We start from the raw sequence: 22,114 nt of genomic DNA on the forward strand, positions 1-22,114 counted from the left end.
AGATGTCTGAGAGGATTGCTGGACAGATCAGGGCCCCGAAGACAAATAACGAGGATTGAGCAATACTAAATTGATAGTTGATGGGAAGAAGCCTAAAATTAGATCATGTTATCCTGTATCCGCAAGGCTGGAAAGAAAGGGTGGGTGGTTGGACTAGTACTGGGGAGGTGGCGAGAGAGGAGGCGTGGGGATCGCAAGCCCAGGGGAGAGGTAGCCGGTTGTCTCATTTATGGCTGCGCCGCGATACTTGGCTCCTGACTCTATTTGGTTATAATTGCTGATCATTTGCTTTCGTTGCTCACTTTCTCGCTGATGTAATCCCCACCCCAGCCCCCTACTGTCCTCAATTTGGGTGCCTCCGTTAGGAACCAATCAACCGGACCCCAAAAAAAATCGTTACTAAAATTGCAACAAAAACATCAAGTACTTAGGGAATCCCTCACCCTTTCCTCCGACGGTGCAGCCAAGAGGGTTTGTCTCGAGATTGCGAATATATCATCGCGGATTGACTTCACAAAACCATGACTCTGTTTTAAGAGTGTCATCGATAATATTTCTCCCCGATATTTCATTGGACACAGGTATTTTCTCACCAACTATCTATAACATGCCAATTCCCAGTGTGATTATATTCGTTCGAATAGTGCTTTGCATGACATTATCCTTCGCCACCTTCTAACTCCGTCACCAATTGAACTGTTTTCCGAGCCTCTGATGATATACAGAGGTACGGAATGAAATTTAAAAGCATTTAGAGTTGCATTCACCGCGAAAGAAGGCTTCGTCGGAAGTCCAACTGAAAAAATCCAAATTCCAAGTGTGCATTTTTCATGCAAGTCTGAATTGAATGAAGTGCATTCCACGTTGGAGCCCAACTGTCACAGAATGACTCCCTCACTATCATCTGCCGTTCGTCTTCCTCCCCCTCACCTGATTTCCAGTGCTCTTCCAACACTGGCAGCCGGTCGACAGTTAAGTGAACAAGCCATCGTTGTTGACCGACTTTGATCCGGTGTCACACACTCAGTGGATTACACCCCAAAAGTTGCCGAAGCCGAACGTCACATCGCTTAGCGGAACTCCAACATTTGCCAGAGCCTCAGCACATTTTGCGACCCCTCCACGCACGACAATCGCGGTGGAATTGTTGTCTAGTGGTCAATTTCACGTCGATTAGTTGTGGTAATCCGTCTAATAAGCTCTCGTATGGTCCCATGCGCGGGCAGGCTCCGTAATCCCCCTGGCTTAGTGCTCCTAATTCAGGGCATGCGTAACTCAGTCCGCTGCATCATCACTAGCTGTCCACGACTTTTGTGTTAAATTCTTGTTTCACGCGGTCTGCGCGGAGCGTCTCCTGTGGGGGCCGAGGTTTTTTAACGCCCATGTGAGATGGGCATGGAAATCTCGCACGGCCTTATCTCGCCGCTGAATAGACCCGGAACTTGCTTTTGGTCGGCACGGCCACTGGAAAATAAGTGGACCACATGCGCGACGAACAGTATCCTGGTCTAGTCGAATTCGAAACGACCCAGTTGGCGACCCAGTTCAGGCTTTGATGCACGAGACTAGAAGCGTAACCTTACATGGGTAAAACAAAAAAATAATTAAACAAAACGAATGAAATTGGGGATTAGGTTTCTTTTCCAAGGGCAGCGACCCACCAGTTCGCATGGAGACCCATGATGCAGAGAGCAGCAAACGAGATCATAGTCTCCGCTTCAACAAAACGGGCTCTCGGCTTTAGTGACCGGAAGCAAGGCTGCCTTCAAAGCTTCACTAAGCTAGAATTGCATGGCCAACGCTACGGTCTCTTGTCTACGTGTCGGTTCCAAGTAGGCAGCCAGCAATTAAACCCCAGTTGCTAAGAATGCACACGGCGGCGATCTCCTCACACCTAACCAGTGCGAGTGGAAACCCTAATGGAACCTCGCCATGTTCAGGTCGTCGCCGCACATGGAATTTTGAGGGGATCTGCTTGGGTGGAATCAGTTCACGCCCAATTTTAACCCACCTCCCCATCATCGAGCGTTTCGATTCGGAGCCCCCAATCTCATGAGGAGATGGAAGTTAATGAGGCGCCTATCTCTTCCGGCGTTGTAGCAGCCTGCGAAGAGCGTCGATGCTCCCTGCTCCGGGAAAATGCCGCGGATGCGCTCCATTCTCCCTCATGCGAGACACGGCATCGTCGAATTTAGCCTCCCGCTTCGATTACTTAGAGCCTGCGGGCGAAGCAGCTTGAGAGAGAAAAAAAGAGATCGAATTCTAGACACACGTTGTGGGGTTTCGCTAAAATTGGCGGGAAAGCTGCAAAACCCGCCAAATTAGGGCTCAGGGTTTAAGGTTGAATTAGAGGCAAATAAACAAACTCATTTCCAAAGGAAAACTAATACGAAGGGTGCGTTTTCGCTCGATTATCCAATATAGGAATGAAAAACCAATAAAAAGAAATGGTTAACTGCAAGCAATAACCTCTTTTACTTATTTATTTATTCACTAATAAAATCCCCATTGATGGATTCTCATTTTTCATTACTATGAAAGGGTGATGATAACATAATACTCAATCCACCTTTTAGATGGCAAGTGCACCATTTTTATTTTAAGAAAGTGGCTCCAATATTTTGATTTTTTTAATATGTTAATATTTGGCATGTACCATATGGGTATACCCACCTTCCATTCCATTCATGATTATTAAAGTGCTTGCAACCAACAGTACACTCCATACAAAAGCATGAGATTCACTCCACCATAGCAATGCCTCCATATTTAAAAATTAGGGTACACACAACCCATTGGAACCATTGGGTTGCCACTTGGACCAAAAACAATTCCCTTGGCAACAGATGTTGCTTTTGCTTTTCTTTATGTGCTTTTTGTTATGGACCTTTTTCCCTTGTTTTTGTCTTCCAACAATGGGTCATGGAATCATATAAGCAAATCTGCCCATTTGATGCTCATTGCCAAAAAGCAAAAACATCATCCTCTGTTTCTCACAAGCGACCAAGATATGCTCTAATCCCCATAACAAAAGAATAAGCACCTGGAATCATCACCAAGCCTCTGCAGCTTTTGAGGACGAGTTAGAAAGAAGGTAATAAGAAAGAGTATAAATGTTCGGTGGGGATTCCAGTCGTTACACTGCAGCGACCACTTACGACTGGCGTCTAGGATTTGGAGAATTTCGTCTGCTGTTGGTTTTTTTTCATGTGTATGAAGACCGTGCACTCGGCGTTCGTTGGCGTTCGGCTGATCTGTCCTGATCGGTGTGTGTAATGATCAGTTTCCGAGCTGATCAGTTGAGAAGCTGAGAAGTTTCGGTTCACCGGAAGTGTACCTTGGTGCATCGATCATGTTGTGGTGGTTGAAGTGATTCGGTGATGTTGAAGAGTTGGAGATCTAGAATAAAAATGGTCCTAGTGGAAACATCGCATTTCATGCGCTCGACCCACCTTGATGCTGGAAGGCTTCATGCAATCTCATCACCTTAAACCCATGGAATAGTTTCACTCTTCGAACATTCGATTGTCTCGTCTGCAAATGGAATTGTAACATCGACGATTTCATATCTCATTCACCAGATCCCAAGTCTTGTAACTGTCATTGCTGTTCTACAATACATGATGCAACGACAATGGTGTCTGTTTGTTTCCTTTCATCTGATACATCCATTTCTTCGTCAACTCATTTCTTTATCTATTCATTTCTGAATTCATCCATGATGTTCTATGTTGGTTCATTTCTGTCTCGTAAGTGACTCATTATTTTCATAATTCAAAGGTTGAAGATGGCCGAAGGCACTCGGAAATTAAATTCCGAATGAAATTATACTTATCAGTAAGTGTAAGTTCGAAAAGAACTACGAACGAATCTATTATCATTTTAGGAAATACATATAATTTCAACCACAAACATCACAACTACCACATTACTACATATGTCTAAATACAACCACACTATCATTGGCTTTGAAGACCAATACATATTCCTACACCTGTTGAAAGACGAAAGAAATATCTTACAGTATGTTTATAACAATGATCATTGCATCTTCCTTTATTCTGATATAATTAACTTGGGTTCTAACTTTATTATCATTATGGTTGTTACTATTTTCCAATGAAATCATTGAAACATCAAATTATATTGTCCATGGTCCATCGAGATATTCCATTCATCTATTTTTATAATCATTTCAGATTACCGTCAAAATTTGTCGTTCAAAGTCACTTCATCTTCTTAGAATCGGATATACTATTAAACCCATCTTCAAATGCTAAGAGATTCAAGTTCATTCCTGGAAAAAACACCAAAAGTGAGCCCAATAGTCATTAGTAGTGGTATTAATAGTAACTACCCATCATCCATGGATTTCAAAACCTGGGATTTTGAACTTAGGCTAAATTGTTAGTTTTCATTGTTAAAACATAAAAGAAGTAATTTTTTTTTCACAAAGCTTGTTTTGTGTAGGTAGCAGTGATGCTTCTAATTCCATTTTCTCGTCTGCCTGGTTTGCAAATTCTACTTCTGAAGTAATGCTCAATTCTTCACATCCACAGTAACACGTTCAAATTTACTATGTAATGAAACAGCAGTACTGTTGTGAAAATTTTAGTCATTCCTCTCTAAAACAAGACTAATCAGAATTGTCATTTTATTGGTGTTTCGAAATAGTTGGAGAAGCACATCTCTCATGAAAGAATTATTTACTTGATTTCACCTATAGTGAAGGACCGAATTAATACCGACTGTGATCAAATTTTTCATCATCTGTTTAAGATATTTTATCATGTGAACCAAAACTGTTCATGACTGTTAGATTACAGTCAAACGCTTTACAGATGCTTGATACGTAAGAAGCTTCGCAAAGAACCTGGCAACCCCATGTTCACAGATACGAAGGTCCACTCACGAGGTTGAGAGCCATTCTATAAACTTTACCAGAAGGTACTTTACACAAATTGAAAGTACGGTTTTAATGCTCAACTGCAGGCTGTACACAAAACTAAGTGAGGACAAAGGGAACGATCCAGAGAGAAATCAAGATGAGTGACACCGAATTTATGAATTACGTTCTCATTTTCCAAATTTTCTATAAAAATCCGATTTCACTGCAATATTTCATGCCCTATCCACTAATCACGAACAAATAGATTTAACGAACCATCCTCGAGGATGAACGAGAAAACCTCAGCACTCGAACTAGGTAATAATTGCAGGTGCCTCGCCAACTAAAGATTCAGTTGGGATCTTGTCCCTCAAAATGCTGCCACAATTTTTAATGTACTATCTCAACCTCAAAATAAATTATCCGTCCTTCCCATAAGGTTACTGCTGTTTGCACTCCGGAGGCTGCTCGCCACTTTGTTGCTGTCCATCAGACGCCTTGGATGCACCACCCTGATTGAATACTTCGTGAGTTCCAAGGTATTTTTCATAATAAATTCAGGCGCGAAGGGAATTTATATGAAGCAGAAGATGGAGTCAAATGAAAACATAAAATAGCTAATTCAACGATTCAAATGTCATTGAATAGAAGACTAGAAAATACCTTCCGTGTGGGAACTACACGCTGCAAGAGAAAATAATACAAAAATCAATAAATAAACTTAATACATAATTGCAGGTTAAATTACTATTATTAAAAGTCGCATTCGTAACAAATGAAAAATCTGAAACTGTAGCAACAGAATTCATACGAAACATCAAGCATAGCAGAAACTATAGACAGACATTGTGTTGAAAATCCTATACCAGTCATTTTTTAAAGATAAAAATTTTCACCAATACACATTTATGGTGAATTTGGTAGCAAAACATGTGAAATTTTATGAGCAGAACTTAATACGAAGGAAGAATGGTAAATGATGCAACCTTGCGGCCTCGCACTTCTTCTTCATCATCATCTTCCTCGTCTTCATCTTCCTCTTCATCGTCTTCATCTTCATCATAGTCATCTTCGTCGTCGTCGTCGTCGTCGTCGCCTTCTTCGTCATCATCTTCAAAATCCTCACCTTGCAAAGCCTCTCCCGTAAACCAGGAAACAGCATGAGGAATAATCTTGTCCCTAATCGTGGACCTGCAACAGGGTAAAAATCCCGTGTGAGACAAAACCAAGTCTATGGAACACTAGACGATTCTGTAAACAGAGAAATACCTAAGAATCACTTGTTTACAGAATCAATTTTACTGTGGGTAATATGTGGTTAGAAAGTTTGATCGAGATTGAGACAGGATGATGAGTCTGCACTCGCATAATCTTGATCCCCCACACAAATAAAATAAAGAGTTACATACCCTACGTCGTAGTCTTGCTCCAACAAGTCTTGAAGTTGCTCGACCTGAGATAAGAATTTGTGCATCAAACAATCGTCAGTAACTGACGCGAGAAGTGTTCATTGTGGATACTCATAGGTTCGATACTACAAGGTACGCACTTGTTGGTACACTGAGGGTACTTAAGGTAAGTTCTTCCAAGCGAAGAACATCCGCTAACTAATGTTACACGTATTACACAAGGCAGATGTACAGATTAGTTCAAGATAGGTAGTACCATCTCTTGATCAATGTCTTGATCATCCTCAGGTACTTGAGGAGGATTAAAGAAGTTGAAAAAACTATCACAATTCTCAGTCTTCGTCACAGGTTTTGTGTTCTTTGATCCTTTTTTCGCTTTCTTCTTCATCACCTTCTGCGTTAAGTTCTTGCCAGAATTCCACTCGATCTCCGTTCTAATAGTACGTGTACAGAGTAGTAACAACAACACAAAAAACATTCAACTTTTCTGATGAAAAAATTGTGTTGTGATGTTGAAATAGTCTCATCTCTAGCTCAGCGCAGAATAGAAAACAAGGCACACTATTGCGTCACATGTCTGAAAAAATCAACATATCTAACGCATCTGTACTACAGACATGTATGTACGTAACAAAGAGGATGCTCACCCGACAGCCTTCTCTAAGATTGGCTCGTTATCATCAATCATGTGGTACGTCTTACTGAGCTGTCAAACACATTCCAAAGTTCGAAAATGTCAATTAAAGAAGAGTTGAGCGTGAACTATCACCTGTAAAAATCTGCCTATTCAGTACAGCTTTCAATCTTGTTACAAAACAACAGATTTGGATTTAAAGAAGTGGGTATAACCTAGCTATTCTTCTACAAAAAAAGGGATTTAACTAACATAACAAGGTGCAGGGCATACCACGGAATTTTTGAAATAAGGGTTTTCTTCGAAGTAAAAATCAAGCTTAAATCCCTTGTTCACAGTTGGCTCATCGAGACTGGAACATTTAATGTCTTTAATAAACTTCAAGGCACCTTCATCGCGATCAGTAATCTGTAAACAAGAGCTTGGTCAGTGTGAAATCAAGCCTTCCAGTGCTGTAACCAAAAATCTTTCTTAACGTGAATTCCATACAACTGACATTGAACACTTCAAATCTCAGATAAGTTCAGCATACCTGCATGCCCAGAATCTCATGTGTCTTCATCGCTGTTAGCCAAAACTCGGGCACTCCCTTGACTACAGCACAAAAACATGCCAGATTAATGCACGAGACAGAGAGTTTAATAAGAACGCACACTACATCACGTTAAACGGATGTAAATAGAAGTCAATCTCTATCCCAAGTCTCCACATGATATTTAAAGAGGACTTCAGTAAAACTAGGTCTTTACCTTCCTCCTTGCCCTCTTCTGCTGGCTCTGCCGCTTCAGGAGCTTCATCCTTGGCAGGCTCAACTTCCACAACACCATTTACAATGTCCGCTCGCTGAGTCAAGAGCAGATATCTGTCAGCTATCCTTTCGTGCTTGAAAGGGTCAAATTGAAGAAGCTTCACTGTCCGGTAAGGATAACCACAAGCTGATTAAAATCTTTTTCAATACATTCAGAGCTGCATACCTTCACGTAAAGAGGTTCGTACAACTTCTGATACTTAGCTTCAAGAGCTGCTTTCTCCTCAAAAAATTTAGCTTCAAGCTCATCGTGCTCAGCCTGTAATCCATGCGTGGTGAATCGTCAGGGTGGTTATACTATCCCCCAAAAAGCCATTTAGTCCCCCGACTACAAGAGGGATAGAGTTAAGGAGGCAAATACGAAACTTGCAAGAAAAACATTTAAATTGCAAACTTTATACTGAAAATAGTGAAATAGGTCAAGCATAGATTAAAAGGAAATATTCCTTCGATGCGAACTACGGAGAAGACCAACCTGCAGCTCCTGGAGGACTGACACACGTCTCTTCACCTTAGCAGGAAGCGACTCCAAGTAACCAGATGGCATTCCAGCTAGTAATTGAAGCTTATCCTGGAATTCCACCACTCAGTTCAGGTCCAAGCGTGAAACATGGAGCGTAACCATGAAGCTTTTGAACGATAATATCAAGACCGTCTTCATATTACAAAAAAAAAAAAAAAAAAAAAAAAAAAAAAATCAATGCTCGAGCAAGAGGAGGGGACTCGAAGGATAAATAGATACTATGTAATAAATTGGATCACTCTTGCGGTTTTACAGTTTCTTGAACTCAACGGATATCCTCTAATCTGCGAGCTTTAAGGCAAAAGACGGGTATGAACATAATGTTGTGGTCAAGAAAAGAGTTAGGACACACCTTCAAGACATTCACCAGCCCGGCGCGATCAGCAGCACTCAAAGCTGCATATCATAGAATCCTTCAGCATGTCAGGGATTCATGCATGACCAAGATGCAAATTTAAAGGGGTGCAGAATTGAGTATAGTATGTTGCATTACAACACCACATTACTGATAAGAGAGAAGTAGAAGGTAAACTCAAACCGACACTCGGTTCAACGACTCTATTTATTCCACGATGATCCTTTGCAATACAGGGCGGCCAAGGAGTATGTAGTCAAGTTATCGAAAAACCTCATCCATATTATGGCAAAACGTCGGCATTGACCAAATTATGAACAGCAAAAGGTGTTGTGTCTGGTAGAATAAGGTAGTTGCAATTGCACAACCCCGATAAAGCTATTATCATCATCAGCCAAGATGAAAGGCACAGGGAACTGAGAACTTCTTTAGCGATTACATAGCGCTAAATCAGAAAGTCAATACATAAATATGACAAGTAAACCTACAACCATATGAATCTTCTACACTCAATCTTGGGTGGGAGGACGCAAAGAAAATGAGGAGTCTTGACAAAGCCCGAGCCAGAGCCGTAGCCTAGTTACATCAACTGATTGATACAGACAGACACCGCGCGTTTTCGGAAAACAATAATATATTTTTAAGAAATGAAATCGATGGAGTTAACAGCGACCCCTAGGATTAACCTAAATCTTTGGACAGTGATTTTATGGATTATAATTCGATACATAGCTGATTCGGACATGTCAGTTAAACATTCAGACGCGCCAGACCAAACAGTTTTAAGTCTGTTCAACGTTGAGATTATATTTCAAACCCCACTGAGCTATGTAAGCTCCGAGCTTCAAGCATTCCACACTTTCTAAAAATACCACACCGAAATCACAAACGTCTTACACTTAGAATTTACTCCGGGATGTTACAAATAAGCACCTCACACACCAGTTCATTCTCATTTCAAAAAAAACAAACAAACAAACAAACAAATAAATAAATAAAACACTCGCGTCCAGACTGAAATCCAGAGCACTGTTCACAAACCGAACTGAATGAAATGAATCAGAAACTCAGAGCAAGATCACACTATTATCCACAAAACCACCAAAAGAAGAAGAAGAAGGAGAAGAAGTAGAAGACACCCTACCTCCAGAGGTCGGTGGCAGGGCCACCCCGAGATCAGCCATAGACAACGGCTGCTTATCCATATTTTCCGAGTTGCTCATTAACTCTCACTCGCTCGCTCTCACGCCCCCTATTTCCCCTCCTCTGGTCCGCTTCTCGCACCCTCCAACCCAGAAAAACCCAAAACGCCTCGGGATACCCACCAGCGGCAAACCTCAAATCTGAGGAAGAGCGGTAGATCCACAGTAGGGTTCTGAGGGGGGTGAAGCGATGAGGGCAACAACGTCGGTGCAATTGGGCGAGGTTGCAAGAGGAGGGATGGGAGTATAGACAGCCCCAGTCTGCCGCATGGCCGCCCCTTATAATTCTTATTAGGGCCTCGGCCTGCCCGATTCCTCCTCCGCCGTGTGAATAGGGTTCCCCTTCCGTGGCAATAGATGTCCCTTTTCCGCGGGAATGGGCCCCTCTGCTGTGTGAATAGGCTCCTCTGTCTTTGGCGTAAATGTTCCTTGCCTTTTGCTTACTCAGTGAAATGTTTTCATTTGGATTAAAAATTGAGATTATTCTGACGTTGTGAATATAATTTGGTGATTTTATTCTGTTTGTAATTGCATATTCTTTCACTACCCTACAATAGCCGTTCTAATTCCTTAAATTTTGTTTTTGTTTCTTTTAAAATGTGTGTTTATTATTTTTTGAAACTCAAATTGATTTGTTTAGACATGTGGATCATCAAAAATATAATCAAATAAAATGATTTCAAAAAAAAAGGTTGAATCTTTAGAATAGTTTATATTTATAAAGAATCAATTATTTGTACATATATATATCTATATATATAAAACAACTAAAAAGTTTATATTATTATATTTTTGCTAATTTAGAATTTATTATAATAATATTTTACTTAATAATTTTTACTTGCTTAATAGTTGCAAAAGATTAAGAAACAAATCCCACATAAGTAAAAATTTGGTAATAGCTAATGCTGCCTTTTTATAAAATAGGCTTCTACTAACTTTGTAGGACCATAAATAAGGCAAAATAAATTATATTAAAAAATTAAATAATATAGGCATGTATAGGAAGGAGTTAAGAGTAGATTTTAGCAAAATTTACCGCAAGAAGCCAAGAATTGATACCCAGAGAGGACTAATTGTCAACTTGAGTTGAAATCAGATCCTAAGGCACAAAACTGTGCACCTATGATAACTTTAGGATTCTTTGGTAGATTGGAGAGTAAAATTTGAGAAAAAAATTGAGGAAAGATTTTTGGATGTTGGTTTTATGTTAATTGAATCAATATTGAGTTTTTGAAGGATTTTCAAAGTTAGTAATATTCTTGGTTGGTTTAGATTTTGAAAAATAAAAATATGTTTACAAATTTGAAGATTTCTTGAATTTTGTTGTATGTATATAAGGTGAATTTTGAGCAATGTATTATTGAGCTATTTGTAAATGTGCATGAAAAATTTGAGGTCAATGAAATGGTTAAATCGACGTGTGTGAAGGTTTTTGTGGATTGACGTCTTAGAAATTAGAGTTTGAAGGCCAATGAGTATTTCTAAGTTTTTCAACAATCTATCAATTGTATTGAATTTAATTTAATTTTTTTTATGGATATTAGACATGATTTCCAACATTTAGATGAAATTTGAAAGCGATTCAATAATTCAAAAAGAAGATATTGGCGCTAGAAGTGCAGCAATTAGGTTGGAATAGGAGATCATTCAGTACTCAATTGGATTATCTTGCATTTCTCTCAACTAGTAAGTGTGATTAATTTCATCTTTTTTGTACTTATTTCTAACTAAGATATTAAGAAGTATGAAAATTTTGAGTTAATATCAACAGTTTGATTATTACTTGCTAAAGTTCCATTTTGCTATAGGATTTGTTAAGAATTTATTTAAGATCTAGGATTTGATTAGAGTTTGGTTTAAGATTTGATCTAAGCTTTGATTAGAATTAGGATTTGCATTAAGATTTGCATTAAGATTCTAATTAGGTTTGATTTAAAAGTTTTCTAGGATTTTTTTAGGATTTAGGATTTCATTAGGATTTCATTAGAATTTGACCTTGAATTGGTTAAGATTCAATTAGAATTTCATTAAGATTTTTTATTTTTAGTATTTCTTTAGGATTCTTTATATTTTTTTTGTGGCTTCTTTTAAATTTATTTCAATAAGTTAAAGTTTAATTGGATTATTAGAAATTACTTGAAGTTTATTTAAGGCTCTATTAGACTTGGTAGAATTGGTTTGTATTGTTATTTACTTTCTTTAACTAGATGCCTTATGCATTCTCAAGCAAGAATACAAGTAATATGAAATATTTGGTTAATCCAACATAAAAAGCTTGAGGTAGAAGGTGTTTGGAATTTTTTTTGGTTTATTTGAATTTTTTAGAGGAAAGATGAGAGAATGGAAAGAAAGGTTTTTGATGGTGCTTCAAGTAGAGTTGGAAGTAGAGCTATAAGTGGAGGACAAGGTATGTATTTTGATCCCAATTCCGTAAGAATATTTGAAGCTTTTGTCCTATTTATGCAACAACAACATGTTAAAGATCACAAAGAGGGTATGACAAACAAAATATTATAAGCAGTTGTGGACAAGATTGATCAATTTGAAGGAAAAGATAGTATAAAATATTTATAGTATCATATATAAGAGATGGAATTGAAGTGTGCTTTAAAAAAGAAGATGGTTTAATTATTTGAATTGTCTATTGTACTAGAGATAAGAAATCAAGTGAAGTCCATTATTGGACATTTAAGAGGTTCATGGAAGAAATTTTCATAAGCATTGAAGAATGAATTTTTCTTGAAAGATAGTAATCAAGTTACAAAGAAGTCATTTTTTGAATTTATTGAAAGGCCTAAGAAGGATCTTCTAACAAAAAAATTATTAAAAATATTTAATAAGTAATATTTTCATTAATCAAAGAAAGAGAGGTAATTATTGGATTCAAGTAAAGTGGAGATTTTTTTTCAAACAATTAATAGATAGTTATAAGAGAAGTTAGAAATCTTGCTTGAAGATAAAGAAGAAGTTGAAAGATTAATAACTAATTGGAAGGAAGTAGAAGAAACAATAGGATTACTTGTGAAAAGAGAAAGAAAAAAGAATACAATGGATATTCAAAGACCATTATAAATATCAAAGGTAAAAATACCTATTATCCATTATATATATATAATTCAATCTTCAATAGTTATATTACAGAAAGAAGAAATGGTTATTGATGAAATCATAGAAGAGATGAGAGATTTATAAATAAAAGTTTCAAAACTTAGGAAGAAGAGTCAATGTCACGGCTATAATCATGTAAGCTAATAATTACATATAGAAATAGGTAGAAGTAAGTAAAAGTAGATAAAAATAAGTTAATTCTATAATATTTAATATGAAAGCTTCTTAGAAGCTCTGTAGACGTTGCTTTGACTTCATAGGTGTCTTTAATTGACTTTTTGGATTAGAAACGTGGTCAACAAGTTGGCTATGTGCCACACATGTTGTTAGCTTGAAGATCAAGCTAACTATGTGGCCCACACGTAGAAAAACTTGCCTTGTAAGTCAAGGCATGTGTCCTACAAAGTCAACACATATTGGAGGTCCTATAGAACGCCGCCACGTAGCCCCTAGTTAGATAGTATATATAGAGACAAGAGTGAAGGCTTCTTCACTCTTGTCAACTCCTTTCTTGCTTCTAGTCTAGTTTCAAGGGTCTCTAGTTTTCTTGTCTTTTGGCAATAGCCATTCCAGTTCCTCTTTCAATATATATACTTATTTATATATATTTTGTTACCTCTCTTTGAGTGAAGGCTCACTTGTCTGAATTGTTTTTTCATCGAGTTCTTGTCCTTGACAGTCAACCATCAAAAATATCAATAAGATAAAAATCAGGACCAATAGAAGGTGTAGTGCATAGGTGCATGTGGTATGATAGTGTGGATTATTCAAAAAAGGAATGTGAAGATTTTACAAAGGCATTATGCAAAGGAGTTGTTTTTTTTAAAGATGGCATGATGCATTTAAAAAAGAGTGAAAAAAAATTAGAGAGAAACTTTGGTAAAAAATCATGAAGGTGCTTACAAAGAAAGCATTTTAAATCTTAAGCAATGAAGTATCAATATATTAGATGGAAGCAAATCCAAGCAAATGTTTCAGCATAAATCTTGAATTTTCAAGAAAATCTAATTCTTTGTAGTCAATGAGTTATGCTGAAAAAAGAATTTTTTTACAAATGACTAAAAATGTGTTGGTAATAATATTTGACAAATTACTAAGTAAAATGATCTAATAAATAGATTGTTGGTGCATGATCATATTGCAAAGTTTCAACTTAAAGCATTAATAATAATAAAAAAAAACAAATGAAAGATAAAAATAATGAAGGACCATAAAAAAGAACTACAAGAGTAGAAAAAATCCAACAAAAAAAGAATCTTATGCATGAAGAGAGAACAAAGAATATTTCTATAAAGGAAAGAAAAATTGTGAAAGAAAAAATAAAGACTCTTGCTTATAAATTACAATCAGATATTGAAGTTGCTAAAGATTTGAAGAAAGTATTGAAAGAATGGATTTTAAGTAGAAAAGTTGAATTTACAATTAATAAGATTTTAAGAATTAAAAAGCATAAATTTCATAAAGTTAGTATTGATACAATAAAGAAAAAATAAAAATTTACAGGATATACTATATTATCAAATGCATAAAAAAGAAGAGCAATAGAAAGCAACAAAGATGAAGAAGATGAAATGTAATTTTTTGGAAATGTCTTGTGAGTAAGATTTATTAAAAAAGAAGATGTAATTCAAGCTTCTAGTTATTATTCTTGAAGTCATTGGCTTAGGGCTAGTGTAAAAACTTTGGTGAAATTGAGAGATTTAGAAGAACCAATTGTAGTATTGATTGATCATGGTTTTAAAATTAATCTGATATCAAAAGAGTTGTATGAAAGAAAAAAATGGCCAGATTTAGGGCAATATTGTTAGTCCTAACTTTAAGTAATATTAATTTCTAAATTATTTTAATATTACGATGAAGTAACCATACCTTATCCCCTACTTAGAATTGAGGTTGTTTCTTGTGATAGAAATTTGCGTTGGCTTTTTTCGTTCTTGAGCTTCTTTTAATTGTGCCTTTATTATTGCATGTAGCTCTAAAAATTGATTTGCTACATCTTCTGCTATAGGATTATCAACTTTTGAAAAGTCAAAAGTGTCAAATCATGGATGATAATCATAATTGGCAAAGAAAGGTATTTTTTGAGTAGAAGAATGTATCAAATTATTGTAAGAAAACTCTGCCAATGGCAAAAGAGTTGTCCAATCATCTTATTGGTAATTGATGGTACATCTCAAGTATTATTTTAAAACTTGATTTATCCATTCTGTTTATCCATCAGTTTGGAGGTAGAAAGCCAAAGTTAATTTTATATCCAACTTCAATATCTTAAAAAGAATTCTTCAAAATCTTGATAGAAATTGTGTTCCTCTGTCTAATATAATATCCTTTGATAATCCATGATAGCAATAGATGTTGTCAAAGAAGAATTTAGCTATTCTTTCACCTATGATAAATTTTGTACATGATACAAAATGTGTTATTTTGATGAAATGATCTACAATCACAAATATAGAATCATATGAACTTAAAATTGGAAGATTCATAATAAAATCCATAGAAATAAAAGACCATAATTGTTCTGATATATGTAATGGTTGGAATAGTCTATAAGGTTGATGACGAGGAGTTTTTGAACTTGAACAAAAATCACATATCTGCACAAATTTTTTAATAGCCATCGATATTTGAAGCTACCAAAAATCTTTGGATATAAGCTCTAAAGTCTTATTATATCCAAAATATTCTATTGTAAAAAAATTGTGATAAGCTTCAAGAGTACGTGATTGTGCTTCTTCTTCTGGAACATATAAGCATCCTTTGAAATACAATAGGTTCCCGTTAAACTCAAACTTAGAAGTATTTTGAGATTTAGAAGAATTATTTTTAATATCATGAACAAGAAGGTTTGAGAACATATTTGCTTAGATCTGCTTGAAAAAAGTCAAATCAATAGTCAATATTGATTTTATTGCTGAGAGATGAAATTATTCTAGCTTAAGTAAAATTATCTTTTGTTAGTCAAAAGTTACTTTTTTTCTTTAGATATAAGATAAAAACGTCTAAAAAGGATATCAGATAAGCCTTGTTGTTTTCTTAGTCAATAAGTGATATTAAACTCAAATCTTGACAAAGACATATTCCAACAACCTTGGCAATGATTCAAAACATGTGCTAACATAAAATACTTGAAGTTTTTGTAATCCATATATACGATGACTGGAGTTGAAGCGCCTTCTAAATAATCATGCTATTCTTAAAAAGAATCTATAATTACACAAAATTCCTTGTCGTAGATCTCATAATTAATCTCAATTGCTGAAAATTTTCTTGAATGAAAAGCTACTAGATGACATTTGTCATCTACTCCTATTTATGAAAAGACTACACCCAAGGCAAAATTAGATACATCTATCTCTATAAAAAATGCTTTGAAAAAGTCGATGTGATGCAAGATTAGTGCAGAAGTAAAAACTTTCTTCAAAGCTTCAAATAATATTTTTGCTTTTTTATTCCATTCAAACTTATATTTATAAGTTAATTATGTAAGTAGCACTGCAACTTGAGAAAAGTTTTTGATGAAGATCTGATAAAAATTGGCAAATCTCAAAAAACATTGTATATCTCTAACTATTTTTTGGAATCTTTCAATCTATGATTCTATGAATTTTTCTAGAATCCATCATTGGACCATTATTTGAAATGATGTATCCTAAGAAGTCAACTTGAGTAGTGTGGAATACACACTTTTTTTTCTTAGTGTACAATTCCACATCTCTAAGTTTTTATAATACATAACAAACATAAACTGCATATTCTTTTACGTTCTTAGAATAGATTAAAATGACATTTAAATAATAGATAATAAAATTATTTAAAAACTCACAAAAAATATCATTCATAAAATGTTGAAAAGCAGTTGGTGTATTTATGAATTCAAAAGACATGACATTATATTCAAAGTATCCATACCTTGTTCAAAATATAGTCTTCTATTTATCTCCTTTTTTAATGTGGACTAGATTATATGTTCCTCATAGATCTATTTTTGTATAGATTTTAGCTTCATTTAATTGATGAAGAAGTCCAAATATCAAAGATAGAGGATATTTATTCTTGATAGTAATCTTATTGAATTCTCAATATCCATACACATCCACAATGATCCATCTTTTTTCTTCATAAATAAGATATGAGCTCTTGCAAAATATTTTGAATGGCATATGAAATTTTTGGCCAAGTTCTAATCAATGTATTTCTTGAGTTCAGCGAACTTATTTTGTGATAAACTATAAATTGGACCAAATGGCAGCTAAGTTCCTTTTTTAAGATCGATTGAAGAATGATATGGGCAATACTCCAAGAAAATATCTGCATTCTTCTTTTCAAAAATATCTTGAAAATCTTGATATTGACTTAGAATTTTACTAGAAATCTTTCCATCATTTAAAATAGGTGTGGTATAAATAATAAAAGATGATCCTTCTTTTGTAGCATGCAAAAAAGTTTTTGTACCAATAAGTACAAATTTGGCTATACTAGATTCATGACTTTCTATTGAATTAGAAAAATTCTTAATGATATTTGAAAAAAAATCAAGTTTATAAGAAATCCAATGTATCACAAGAATATACTTTTTTAGCTACAATAAACCTAAAATGAATAGATTAGAGGGAGATCTAATTATATTAAAAATTATGCAACTATTATGACCATTTATTACTACATCTATAGGAAGTGTTTCAAGAATAATATCTCTAAAAGATAACAAACGACTGTCTATGACTTCTATGTGTACGAGTTTAGTTTTTTGTACTAACTATATATTATGACTTTTAACAAATTCTTCATCTAAAAACAAGCTAAGGCTCGTGAATCAATTAAGGCATAGGCTTTGTGATTATTTGATCATAATCCTTACGACCTTAGCTTATGATTCTCAAATTCTCCTTTTAAAGTCACTGAAATCCTTATTATGGTTGTAGTCAATCTGCTGAATGCCTATTGGACATGGCCTTCGACCAATAGAGATGAAGATCTTTATCTTTAGCCTTCATCCATCCATATCTTACTTTCATCTCTCTAAATAAATTTCTTAGAGGTTTAGATCTTCATATTTGAGTTCCAATCTTTTTCTTAAATTTTATATTAAATATCTAAATTTTATATAATTTAAATATAATAATCAACATAGCTAAATCTCATAACAAATTTTCTTATATCAATTTTTTTAAAAATTAACCTACTAATCACTCTAAAATACATCAATACTTATAAATATATTATCTATTTTAGTTAATTTTTATATATTATAAATAATCATAATACAATATCCATCCCATTCAAACCTGCATATCCTTTGATATGTATCAATCTAACCATACTTGTCTTCTTCATCATCGCTATCTATTTGTGCATCTTCCATTTGGTCCAAATCTAATGTTTCAAAATCTGAAAGATTACTTAGAATAAATCTCTCATATCTTCTATTGAATGCTTTGATTTACTTTTCAACCATAGATATCTTCAACATTGTACTATCTAATTCATGAAGTAAAAAGGTAGCATTGTTATGCATTGCTACTACCATATATGGTCCAAATCATTTTTGAGCAAACTTTCTTAAAGTGCTATGTTGATGTTCTAAATTACTATTAAATACTAACACCAAATCTTCAACTTCAATTGATTTAGACTTCAAATAATAGATTTTGTCAAACTTCTCTTGGTTATTCAATTTGACAGCCTTTGATTTCTTTGATATCATCTCTTGATCTTCAAGTAATCTTTCAAGCTTCTAAATCTGGAGCTCCAATAATCTCTCTTATGATACCATTTTTCAATCCAATAATATCTAAGTAAGCACAAAATCTTCTACAAATATGATTAGTTTTTGATCCAATATTAATTTAATAAGTATATAATCAATAATAGTGCTATGAGTGGTTTTATTTACTTATTAAACAAATGATAGAAGTCTTGGTCATTGCTTTGGCTTATCTCTACAACCTTTGATAAGAGCATTAATGATGGGAGAATGTCTTCTCTCACTCTTACCATTAGCTTCAAGATTGTAAGCAATTGTCAACTTCAACTTCATACCATATCTTTGAAAAAAAAAACTCTTGTCTGTATTATATTCAATTCTCCTTAATCAACCTTCATCCCTCAAATGTTGGTATATCTACTAAAGATATCTTTCAAGATGAATCTACATACTCTTTTTGTAGTTTTGGTCTTCAAATTTCTTTCTTCAATATAGTTTGAAAGCTCTTTCTTTCCCAAAACAAGATACTTCATACTCCATAATCTTAATGGCATAGCCACCAAGTCAATCACCTACTAAAAATATATAAAAAGTTGATAAGTAGGATATAATTCATCTTTGAATCTAACTTTGGACTACAATTGGTCTTCAGTGCAAGAAGCTATAAATTCTTCCAAATCTTTGTAGAGGCCCTTCCACCAATATTGTTCCTTGATCTTATAGTAGAAGGCCTAAATTCCTATGTGGTCCACCCAAAGTGTATCAAGAAACTCCTTAAAAAATCGATTCTTGGTATTTGCATCATCTACCACTATCAATGATATTCTATCCATCTTCTTTGACATCTTTTATAAGAAACTATATCTCAAAATATAATCATAAGATTGATGTCTGATGTCTGATGTCTTTAAAGGCCTTGTTTGACCAGCCTTCTTGTCTCTTTATGGTACTCAAATAGATACCAATATCTCTTAATTTGCCTTAATAAAGATCTTCTCTAAAAGCCACATTTTTATCACTTGTGCTTATTCCATTAATGGCTAGTACATAGCTATAGTCCTCATTTTTATCATCTTCACCAATCTCTTGTATTTTCATGTCTTCTTCACAAATATATTTAGCTATGGATAGCATATCTGCTACAAAATTCTTCTTGCTAAAAATATGCATCAACATAGGATTGAGTGATCTAATGTAGGTTAGCTACCTTAGCATAGTATAAGTCATTAAATTAACTCACTTATTATTTTAGGACAAAAGAATGCACGTAAAGTACCAAAATCAAAATTTTTAGGTGAAGATGTGCTTAGAAGTTGTTAAATAAAGGAGAATAGTATTAGTAGAGAAGAAATGGAGTCTTAATAAATCTTGGAAGTAATTATTTTAGTTTATTTAAGACTTTTATTTATTATTAAGTACTGAGGATTAATTACTAAGGTCAATATTTATATTGGCCTTCTCTCTCTATATATTATTTATAAAAAAATTATAAATACTAGTTAGTAGTAAGAAGAAGCATGAAAAAGAACCTCATGTCTTTTTAATTAGTTATGTAGAAAGTAGGATTTATAATAGATTTAAATTTATTTTATTACTATAAAAATTATTAAGATAGAAAATTATATCCTTAAGCTAATATTAGTATTATAGAACCATTATAGAAATTTTAGAATTTATCTAAAATTTATTTAGAAGTTTTCAGGAATTTTTAGAGCAATTTCTAAGATTTGGATAAAAATGAGTTTTATCACTTTGGGACCCATTATGAAGAAACGGAGCAAGTTTTGAAGGCCACACAAGGCTCTTAGGCTACTTGAGTGTTTTTAAACATCAAGATGAAGTCAAAAATATAAAATTATGGAGTTTACTAGTAGAAAATAGGAGGATCAACAACTAGTATAGTCCTTGTAAGAAGGGAGGTGCATAAGTTCCATATAGGTTATAGCATCTTGAAGGTAGTTAGAAAGATAAGACTAAGGCCTTGTGGCCTCTTTTAGGAGCCCATATATACTACTTGTGAGTCTTGGTGAGGCTCAAACTCCTGATCTTTTAAGTAAATTATTCTTGAGGTAAAAATTATTTACTTAATTTTTTATTTATTATTTTTCAAACCTTCATAACTTACTCATAGTAACTCGGATTTATATGTTTTTTATACCATTGAAAATTTTAAAAATTGAATATCTAAAAATATTTTTTTTAATTTTATTTTTTACTTTTTACTAGATGAAAACTCAGTGAACAAATTGTGACTAGTTTTGTAGCATAAAATTATTTGATTGCACCTATTCTACTTGTTTTGTGTTGTGATTTTTTTATTCTTGTTCTTGCTACTTTCACTTCATACCACCTATTACAAGCAACTCTTAATTGAGACCATCTTGTAATTAGATTAAGGAGTGAATTTTATACTCATATTTTGGTGTATTTTCCAAAAGTTGGTGCTTTTAATGGTGTGTGTGAATGTGAAGTTGCTTATGTGATTGATCTTGCTTGGTTTTGTTGAGTAAGAAATTCAAATAGGTCTTTATCATTTGTAAGTGTTCTACATCTCTTCCTTATGTATGAAAATAAAGCATTTCAAATTTTCACTTTATAAGATAGGCAAGGATTTCAATGATGAATTAAATGTAGATTGCTTTTGGGTTTTATCAATCAGTTTTTATATATTGCATATTTTAAGTTAAAACTTCTTAAAGTTGTGTATCTTAATTTTAGATTTCCAAAATGCTATCATACATTCAAATTGGAGTTGATTTAAAATTTTAGTAATATTTAGATTAGGAAGTGGTTCACTACTTAAGCAGTTTCATATATCTCTTGTTTGAAAAGGCATTTTTTAGTTTTTGGTGATTAATTTATTGTAGATATTTTTAAACACAAGTATCTTGAAGTTAAGTTTGTAGTGGTAGAAAATTCAATGCTATTAAATCAAAATAAAATTTGTGGCGATTTTTGAAGTGGAGAGAGGTTGCTGCCAAAATTGGAATATAATTGAGGTTAGTGATTTCTATTTCTTCTATTATTTATATTTTGGATTTTATGTTATGTTTTAAAATTTTATGTTAAAAATCTTCTTTTTAACCAAATCAAATTATAATTATATATATATATATATATATATATATATATATCAAGAAAGAAATAAAATTAAATTAAATTAAAAAAATAAATATCAAATTAATAGTAATAATAAATTAAAAATAAAATAAAAATAATTATAATAATATTTTAAAATAATTATCTAATTAATTAAAAAAACTAAACTGAATTAATAGTTTTAATTTATTTTAAATTTTATTTTTACTTTGACGTCTATAATAAGTTTTATATATTGAAATAAATTCAATATTTTTTTTTTCTTTTTTTCACTAATTGATTTTTTTAAGGCAATATTATTAGTCCTAACTTTAAGTAATATTTTAATATTTTATTGTTAGTGTTAGCATTACTTGGTGGTTTTCTTAAGTTGGTTTT

At 33.7% G+C, this 22,114-nt stretch overlaps 1 protein-coding gene across 2 annotated transcripts; it reads right to left on the reverse strand.

Annotated features, from left to right (window-relative positions):
- Positions 1-5,060: 5,060 nt before the first annotated feature.
- LOC112277494 (nucleosome assembly protein 1;2) lies at positions 5,061-10,059 on the reverse strand. 2 transcript variants are annotated; one of them, XM_024509913.3, is made up of 13 exons: positions 9,762-10,059; positions 8,615-8,658; positions 8,215-8,310; positions 7,906-7,998; positions 7,681-7,774; positions 7,464-7,525; positions 7,205-7,339; positions 6,945-7,003; positions 6,554-6,731; positions 6,298-6,341; positions 5,875-6,079; positions 5,552-5,572; positions 5,061-5,400 (listed from the first exon to the last, which is right to left on the reverse strand). In XM_024509913.3, exons 1-13 carry the CDS (start codon positions 9,838-9,840, stop codon positions 5,329-5,331), a joined length of 1,182 nt encoding a protein of 393 aa, XP_024365681.1. In that variant the 5' UTR covers positions 9,841-10,059; the 3' UTR covers positions 5,061-5,328. The 2 variants fall into 2 exon arrangements, with proteins under 2 accessions (XP_024365681.1, XP_073387389.1); XM_073531288.2 differs by lacking the exon at positions 5,552-5,572.
- Between the last annotated feature and the right edge of the window lie 12,055 nt (positions 10,060-22,114).

This window comes from Physcomitrium patens, chromosome 25, assembly GCF_059467195.1.
Source record: "Physcomitrium patens ecotype Gransden chromosome 25, ASM5946719v1, whole genome shotgun sequence".
Classification (NCBI taxonomy): Eukaryota; Viridiplantae; Streptophyta; class Bryopsida; order Funariales; family Funariaceae; genus Physcomitrium; species Physcomitrium patens.

Excerpts from the sequence above, each read along its gene's own strand:
- LOC112277494 (XM_024509913.3), bottom strand. The coding sequence starts at position 9,840 with ATGAGCAACTCGGAAAATATGGATAAGCAGCCGTTGTCTATGGCTGAT. Across the intron at positions 8,311-8,614 it reads GGCTGGTGAATGTCTTGAAG|GATAAGCTTCAATTACTAGC; the intron begins GTGTGTCCTAAC and ends GTGGAATTCCAG. Across the intron at positions 7,340-7,463 it reads ATGAGATTCTGGGCATGCAG|ATTACTGATCGCGATGAAGG; the intron begins GTATGCTGAACT and ends TCTTGTTTACAG.